The sequence below is a fragment of the Urocitellus parryii genome, chromosome 11 (genome assembly GCF_045843805.1).
Source record: "Urocitellus parryii isolate mUroPar1 chromosome 11, mUroPar1.hap1, whole genome shotgun sequence".
NCBI lineage: Eukaryota > Metazoa > Chordata > Mammalia > Rodentia > Sciuridae > Urocitellus > Urocitellus parryii.
The window spans coordinates 123460935-123469873 of NC_135541.1; the positions used below are offsets into that span (position 1 = coordinate 123460935).

At 54.4% G+C, this 8939-nt stretch overlaps 1 protein-coding gene across 1 annotated transcript; it reads right to left on the reverse strand.

Moving 5' to 3' along the window:
* Nucleotides 1–340: 340 nt before the first annotated feature.
* On the reverse strand, nucleotides 341–2254 carry Ivl (involucrin). Its single transcript, XM_077791629.1, has one exon. It carries the CDS (start codon nucleotides 2252–2254, stop codon nucleotides 341–343), a length of 1914 nt encoding a protein of 637 aa, XP_077647755.1.
* Nucleotides 2255–8939: the final 6685 nt, after the last annotated feature.

Below are 8939 nucleotides of genomic sequence, written 5' to 3' on the forward strand. Positions count from 1 at the left end.
GGTGAGGGACAGAGGAGGAAAAGCCAGAGAAATCGAGGACCTCAGGATTTATTACGTATTATTGTGTACACTCACAGGTTCCGTCATGGTACTGGGTGAGTTTAGGGTTAATGTAACAGTGACAGTCCTTCAGGCAGAGGCTCAGGTCGCCCAGGATTAGGCCTGGGCTCTTGGAGGTGGGTGCTGGGTATAACTCCCTCTCTCCCAGCCCCTAAAGGGACAGGCAGAGGGTCAGGCAGGCAGGTCCACAATGAGTGGGCCCCCAGGGGACCAGAAGAAAGTGAGTCTGTGTTCTCTTCCCTGTGTGGGAGGGTCTGTGCCTCCGGGACACTGGAGGTTCCTACTTAAGTTTGGTCATGTCAACACCTGCTCCTGCTGCTGTTTCCCTGCAGGGTGCGAGAAGTTCTCCCTTCAGTGCCGGGACTGGCTGGATCTCTTGGACCTGGGCAGGGCCTGGGACAAACCCGGGCTGCTCCAGATGCTCCTCCTGCGGCTCCAGGCACTCCAGTTCCTGATCCTGTCTCAGATGCTCCTTAAGCTGCTGCTCCCTTTGTGTTTCCTCTTGCTCCAGAATTTTTGCTCCTTGGGGTTCTTCATGCTGTGGCTGGCCCTGCTGCTGCTGCTGTCCCACATGCAGTTCCTGCTCCTGTGGGTGGCCCTGCTGCTGCTGCTGCTGTCCCACATGCAGCTCCTGTTCCTGTGGGTGGCCCTGCTGCTGATGCTGCTGTCCCTCATGCAGCTCCTGCTCCTGTGGTCCCTGCTGCTGCTGCTGTCCTAGATGCAGCTCCTGCTCCTGTGGGTGGCCCTGCTGCTGCTGCTGCTGTCCCACATGCAGCTCCTGCTCTTGTGGTCCCTGCTGCTGCTGCTGCTGTCCTAGATGCAGCTCCTGCTCCTGTGGGTGGCCCTGCTGCTGCTGCTGCTGTCCCTCATGCTGCTCCTGCTCTTGTGGTCCCTGCTGCTGCTGCTGTCCCACATGCAGCTCCTGCTCCTGTGGCTCCTGTGGTTTCTGCTGTCCCAGATGCAGCTCCTGATCCTGTGGTCCCTGATGCTGCAGGTGTCCCAGATGCAGTTCCTGATCCTGTGGCTCCTCCTTCTGTTGCTTTCCCAAATGCAGCTCCTGCTCCTGTGGCTTCTGATGCTTTTGCTTTCCCAGATTCAGCTCCTGCTCCTGTGGCTCCTCCTTCTGCTTCTTGCCCAGATGCAGCTCCTGCTCCTGTGGCTCCTCCTTCTGCTTCTTTCCCAGATGCAGCTCTTGCTCCTGTGGCTCCTCCTTCTGCTTCTTTCCCAGGTGCAGCTCCTGCTCCTGTGGCTCCTGTGGTTTCTGCTGTCCCAGATGCAACACCTGCTTCTGTGGTCCCTGCTGCAGTTGCTGCTGTCCCAGATGCAGCTCCTGTTCCTGTGGCTTCAGATGCTGCTGCTTTCCCAGATGCAGCTCCTGCTCCTGTGGTCCCTGATGTTGCTGCTGCTGTCCCAGATGCAGCTCCTGCTCCTGTGGCTCCTCCTGCTGTTTTCCCAAATGCAGCTCCTGTTCCTGTGGCTTCTGATGCTTCTGCTGTCCCACATGCAGCTCCTGCTCCTGTGGTCCCTGCTGCTGCTGCTGCTTTCCCAGATGCAGCTCCTGCTCCTGTGGTCCCTGCTGCTGCTGCTGCTGCTGTCCCAGATGCGGTTCCTGCTCCTGTGGCTGCTCCTGCTGCTGCTGTCCCAGATGCGGCTCCTGCTCCTGTGGTCCCTGCTGCTGCTGCTGCTTTCCCAGATGCAGCTCCCGTTTGTGTGGCTCCTGCTGCTGTTGCTGCTGCTGTCCCAGATGCGGCTCCTGCTCCTGTGGTCCCTGATGCTTCTGCTGTCCCAGGTGCAGCTCCTGTGGCTCCTGCTGGTGTTGTTTTCCCTGATGCAGCTCCTTCACCTGGGGCTGCTCCTGCTGCTGCTGTCCCAGGTGCACTTCCTGCTGCTGAGGAGCTTGGTGCTCCTGCTGCTGCAGGCCCAGATGCACTTCCTGCCCCTGGGGCTCTCTTTGCTGCTGCGGCTGCTCACACTCTTGCTCAGGCAGCCCCTTCGCGAGAGCTGTGTGTTCCTCCTTCTGCTTGGAAGGGCCCTCCCCCGGGGACTCAGAGGGCACCTTCTGGCACGGAGGAGGCAGGGATGTGGGCTGCTTCGTTTGCTCCTGCTCCGTATGGGCTGAAGGAGAAGCAGTTTGGGGGAGTTCCTCAGTGAGGGTAGCAGGGACCGTCACTGGCCGTGTGTATTGCTGGGACATCTTGGAAGCTACTGTAGGTCAACCTGAAAAACAGAGGGTCAGAGGGATGGGCTGAAGGCCAAGGAAGCAGAGATGTCCAGCAGAGCTTGGCTTCTCAGCCCCCCTCCTCTTGGGTGGGGCACTCTCCCATCTCCTTTAAACTGTCCTTCCCAGAAGCAGCAGGGTTAAGTGCGGGGATTGGGAAGGGCAGGGAAAGGCTATCCTTGGGGCTCCTGATTCCCAGGCAAGAGCCAACAGAGAAATATGTCTCCAGAGCTGTTATGCAAGTGTGGGCTGGCTGCCATTTAACTTATTCATTTTGTCTAGTCTTGGCTGTGCCCTTATCTCTAGCCTCAGCTGATTAAGGGGTGAGAGATGAGTTCTGGGATTGTATCACATCAAGAGGAAAGATGCTAGAGGAGAAATATCTTCTAGAGATGACCACCGAGACCTGGAACATCAACAGCTTGTGCTGGAGTGGAACCGAGAAGTCACGGCATCAGCTTTAGACTGGGGTCACCCCATGTATTCGGGGCAAACCTCTCCCTCTGAAATGCTGTAAGTCATTGAGCACCTCTGAATAGGAGACTTCCTCTCTGTCAAATCAGCGGTTGGCCTGTTCAACTCCAGATCTCATTTTTTTTTCTGACCATCTGAACTTTATCTATAGCCCCAGTGCTTAGGGTCAGAAACGAGGGCGACTGGAAGGTCACCGAGACTTGGAACTTATTAATCAAGTCTTGTTCTTCTAAGTTAGGTTGTCTCCCCTTTTCTGTCTGGGTTTCTCCAAATTTAAATTCCTCCCTATTCTGAAGTCCCTCCTTTGTGCAGCACGCTAAGAATCATAAGCATCCCCCAGAACACCCTTCCCCTATAAGGAAGGCAGAATCATGGCCAGTCTAAACTAAAGAGCGTAGAAGAGAAATGGACTTGTTCTCCTCTGCCTAACTTATCTTTTACACAAATAAAGCCCCAGATGTTTTCCCAAGAAAAGGTGAGACATGTGAGGATTGATATCCACTCTGGGTCTCTAAATCCTGGCCCATTTCCCCCCTCACAGTGACTTGGGACCCCTAGAATAAAATGTAGTCCAGCTGAGTCCAGCCCCACCCACCTGGACTGGCCTCTCCCAGCCGTGCCCCCACCCTGGTCCCATCAGCTGACACTCACCAGGCTCCCAGCAGGGACTGAGGCAGAGGCTGCTAGTGGAGTGGCGAGCTGCACAGGGACCAGCACACCCTTTATACCATGCCCTCCTGCCGCCTTCCCAGCGTGGAGGTGACGGACTGGTTTCACCACTCCAGTGGGTCCACCTCCTCCAGCCCCTACTCTGACTCATCATTAAGCAGCAAACCCCTCGGGGCCCCTTTTTCTGAGTGCCTCTCTGGCCAGAGGGTTCTCAGGGTTCAGCTACTCCTGTGATGACCCTCTGACCTGGGGACAGGGGAGGTGAGAAGGAGGAGGAAGGTGTCCCCTTGGTTTTTGACTTTCACCAAACTTCTCCTCTGCGTAGCAATTTCTCTACCTGTAAAATGAGTTTATCCTCATTATTGGAGTGAGGGATGCATTTCCCAGGGTAGGGGATGGAATGTTTTGTGTCTGGGATATCCAGATTGGGGTCTGGGGTGGAAGAGTCACTTCTGATAAAGGGATAGGATGGTGGGGCATTTCCTTGGGCTATAAGACTGTCCTGTCTCATAATGTCTCTATAATCACCTCCTGTGGGGAAATCGACTCTGTCTTAAGGAGGGTCTGGCTTGAGGCCAGGGAGAGGCAAGTGGAAGTCTTCCACACCTCTTCCTGCTGAACTCCAGAACTGCCAGCCTTGGTACCCAACGCTGCTGTGCTCATGAACACTCCAGAGCCTGGACCGCTCTAGGCAAGGAAAGGGGATTAAGTAGAAGCAGGGTACAGGTGGTGAAAACACAAACACTTTCCTAGTCACCTCCAGAACGGCAGGACAGTGTGAAGGGCAGAGCCTAATCACGTCTTGCCTTCTCTAAACCTTTCTCTAAAAACAGCTTCGGAAACCTTGCAGCGAGGGGGTTGAGCACGGCCCTCTGTAATGCTGATGGGGACCCCCGACATTTAGGATAAAATTCGAATTCACTGCCTTGATCAAAAGCCCTCAGGAACCTGGATTCTGCCTTTTTCTGGTTCTCCCCTCAGGTCGACCTCTCCCTGACAGGTTCACTGCCCCCTTTGCTGGGTGGCTCAGTCCCTAGGACAGGACAGCAGTCCTCACCCTGGGGCTAGGCACCTGCCCTCCTATACCCATGGGTTTCTCCCCGGGGCTTTGGTTATCACGTGCCTTTGAGCGTCAGTGTAAGTGCTGGACTCTGCCTGAGAATTTTCTCTGACTTCCCTGGTTCACTTCATTCCACTAATAAAAATCTAGAGTTATTTTGTTTACATTTGTTCACTGGGTTATGATGTATCTTTTCTTTTTTTAGTATTTATTTTTTTAAGTTGGACACAATACCTTTATTTTATTTATTTATTTTTATGTGGTGCTGAGGATGGAACCCAGGGCCTCACCCGTGCTAGGCAAGCGCTCTACCGCTGAGCCACAACCCCAGCCCATTATGTATCTTTCCAATTAGAAAATCAGGCATCGAAGGGCAGAGGTAGACCTGGTATGTTTCGAGTATGTCCCTAGAACCTATCAAAATCACCACTTCAGCCAAGTGCTCTATCAAAATCAGTTAAAGAAATGTCAGGATAATGGGGAGAGAATCCTCGTGAGTGGGGCTGACTTTGAGCACCTCCCTCCTAGCCCCAAGCAGTCATATCTGCAGTGTTGATTGTCCATGTTCCTGGGGCTCAGTCTGGAAAGACAAATGGAAGACTCACGGGGTCCTCTGTCCTCCAAAAGCTCCCTTTTCCTCGTGCCCCTCTATCCCCGAGTCTGCTGGGGTCTCACACCATCTCTTCCATAGAACCTCCGCTGGGCCATTTTGGGGCAGGGAAAGTGGCCTCCACCTCACATGAGAACTAACCGAGCCCCTTCCCTGGGCACCGATGCCCTTGTTCTCTGCAGCTGACCTCACCTGGGAGGAATCTGCCGCTCCCCAGCTCAGGACAGTCAGTGACAGCGCGGCAGACCTTGCTCAAAGAAGTCACACCAGTCTTATGAGTTTCCAGAGGCTCGGTATCTTCCAGATCTGCCTCCCTCCCTCTGATTCACAGCATAATGAGAGCTTTGAGAAGATAGTGTGTGTGCCCCTTGACCACTGGGCTAGCTGGATGTGGGAAGTAGGGCAGGGGATGGAGCTGAAGGAAGGGGGTGTTGGGGAGGGCGCGAGACAGCCTGGGATGGGGGGCCGGAGAAGCCCCAGTCTAGGACTCAGAGGCCCCGTAGGCTGCCCCATTTAGGAGTGGGGATGCGTGGATCTGGGGCAGGCCTCCTCGGTGCCTGTGTGAATGACCTCATAGGCCTCATGATGAGTCCAGGTAACTGTCCAGTCCCCGCCCGGGGTAATGAGGGTGAGCTCATGTTCCAACACACGGAGGCCTTGACCCAGCTCTGCCCCAGCCCAAGTAGGTCACGGCTCATTCTCTCCCAGAGCCAGAAACTGGCTGCTTTCTCTCTGCCCCGAGTGGGGAAGCCGATCTGAACTGTGGGTTAACTTTTGGGTGAAGAAGAGATTGGTTAGCAGAAGCCGCGGCCCTGTTGGGAGAGATGTTGGGCTAGCTCTCAGCACGTACGGGGTGAGGATAAATGGCCCTGGGAAGGGAACCGGGCCAGGAGATCTCATGTTCTCATCTTGGGTAGCCACATTGTCTGTTTCCCTGTGTGGCGATGGCCCCCACTCTGAGGTCACTTAACCTTCCCTCCGTCCCCTGGGCTTCCTCCTGTCCCGGGCACTGTCTCCCACCCCTCCAGCTTGCCCTCTGCCTTCCCACACGGCTCACACACTGCTTTCCTGCCTCTGCTGCCTTCTGAGCCTGACCTTGGCTCTTTACTGCTCTTTTTGGGTCATTTGCTGCCCAGGAGAGAATAAGCCAGGGGGAGGGATGGACCAGGCATCTGTCCAGAGAGACAATGCTCTTTCAGATTCTGGGCGGACCTGTCCACGCTGACCTGCTGCTTCTCTTCCCTCTTCCTCTGACCGCCCTGCCTTGGCCTGTTGAATCGTGGTTCTCACTTTCCATCTCCACTGGCCCTTTCTCTTGGGCCCAGCAGCTGTGGAAGGACAGTTAAAGTTTTGCCCTTGATGGCAGCAAGAGGACCAAAGACAGGCGTAGCTCTTTGTGGGGGAGAAGAGGGCCTTCTCGGCAGGCTGTCCTCCAGGTGAAAGGAGTGTCCCCCGCCTTGGTCACATTGTTGGAGAAACCATGTTGTTTGTGGCTGATTTTCTGTACAACAGAACGGCTGAGATGGAAGGGGTGGAAGAGAATACACGGGAACTGCCCCACACTGCTGTGGGTGTGGGAGCTCCTCCATCTCCCTCTCTGATTATTGTTCATGATGACTGATGTCTGGGGATGCAGTGCCGTGGTGGTGTGCTTGCCCAGCATGGACGAAACACTGGGTCTACAACAAAATAAATAAATAAAATAACGGAAAATGGTTTTAATTCAAAATAGGTAAATGCAGAGCAATAGAGAGCAGGTTGGTGGTTACCAGGACCAGGGAGGGTAAAAGGGACAGTCACTGCATCGTGAGAGTACTGTGGAGGTCAAGTTGGTGATGGTACAAGATGCGAATGTACTAGACGCCACTGAGTTATTCACTTTAAAATGATTAATTTTATGGTAAGTGGATTTTGCCTCCATTTTTAAAAAGATTGCATGCTTGTCTAAAAACTAACCCCAAGATGAAGCTGTGGACATGGCTGACGTGTTCATTCAGCCAGTCATTGAGTGCCTGTTGCGTGCAAGGCGCTGGAGATAGTGGTGGATATAAGTCACGGTCCCTACCTCCAAGTGGTTTTGAGTGGAGCAGCTTCTTAAGACAGCCTAGTCCCCTGCACTGGGGTTTATCCGTCATATGACAGACAGGTGTCGAACTCTGGAGGGAGGATGTGAGTGCTCAACAGTGAGTCTCCTTCCCAGGTTCTCGAGCACTCGATGGCTGAGTGGGTTCTCTACGTGACTTTAAGACATCCTCCATTCCTGTGAGTCAATTATTCACTCCAGCTAGAGTTTTCTGGAGGAAGCACCAGTTCTCTGTCGCTCTCATCAGCAAACAATACCGTTGGAATGACCCTCATTGGTCCTGGGGATGGAGAGCGCCACTTCCTGGATCATTCTGGCATTTAACTTTATTTCAGCCTAATGCCGTTTGGAAGAGTGTTACTATTCAGTGAGAGGCCCCTGGCATGGAAGTCAGACAGGCCTGAGTTTGAATCCCACCAGCACATTTTACTACCTGGACACTTCAGCTCTGTGCTCCTGAATTTCTTTGCCAAGAGGGGCACATAAATGCTTCCTTAGAGTTCTGTGACTTGGGGACAGTAATACATGTGCTGAGCATATAGGTCGTACTCAGGAAACTGACTTTTTCATTGCTGGGAGTCTTGGCAAATGTTGGCAGTGTTTAAAATGCCGAGGATGGAGTTTTAAAGTTGGAAGATCTTCAGAGATCATCAGCTTTGACTTTCTCATCTGCCACTGAAAAGCGTGAGTCCCCACAGTCACACAGTGTGTGGGAGCAGAGTGGGGCAGGAGCCAGCTCACCAGACTTCCCACCTGTCCCTCCCTTTCGTCTGCCTGCTGCTGGGCGTCAGGTGATGATTCAGCTCAGCGTGAGAGCCTCTGTCATCTGTGTCACTCTGTGTCCTATCGAGGCCCCATGTGGACAGGTTGGGCTCCCACATGGGGGACCTGGAGGAATTAAAATGGCTTTGCATCCCTAGAGCATGAAGGGACACGGAGGGGCCTGGGGGGAGGCATGTGGGCAGAGGAGTGGCCGAAGTTTGAGATAAAATTAGACATGGAAAATGAATCCAGTAACAGAGTTAGGAGTGCACAGCCAGTCTCCACATCTGAGTCACAGACGGACCAAAGGGTTCTGCCAGGCATGTGGAATGGGGGTAACCACTCGCCGGGGTTTGTGCAGGGACAGGAAGGCAGGAGCCAGGGGCACGGTGGATGGAGGACAGACAGAAAGAGTGGCAGGGCCTTTGGGTATGGGACACCCAAGGGACAAGGGCGAGGACACTTTAGCAGGAGACAAGGGGCAGTCACAGAACAAGAAGGCAGCTGAGGGACCAAGTTCAGCCACACACTTCCCCCAGAAGTGTCCCCGTGTCAGAGGAGCAAATGGAAGCAGGGGCACCCGGGGCTCGGCCCAGGTCCGGGATCATCACCCTTCCCCAGCCCTCCCCTGCTAATCAGGGTGGTCCTGCATCGCTGCCCCCCAAGGGGCGGAATCGCTTTGTAAAGTGCTCCTGGTGGCAGAGGCCACTCAGGTGCAGGCACACGTGTGTGGTGAGGAGGTCTGGGCCCCGTGTTTGGTCCTGGAGGAGACGGTTTTACCAACAGGGGTCGGTTTCTGGCATTTCCCTGCCTGGCGTGGGTCCTGGAGGGTCCCCGTGAACTGGCACAGCGTGGCTCTTCTATGACCTCTCTGTATTTGTGGACTGTTTGTCACCAAGCTGTCTGACTGCTCCCGTCATCCAGATGAGTGGGTCTGATGCAGGACCGAACACAGTGCCCATCCTTTCCTCCCCTTCTCACACACTTCCCGTCAAACCAGGCT

What these genes read in the sequence shown, in the direction of transcription:
- Ivl (XM_077791629.1), bottom strand. Translation starts at nt 2,254, where the DNA reads ATGTCCCAGCAATACACACGGCCAGTGACGGTCCCTGCTACCCTCACT.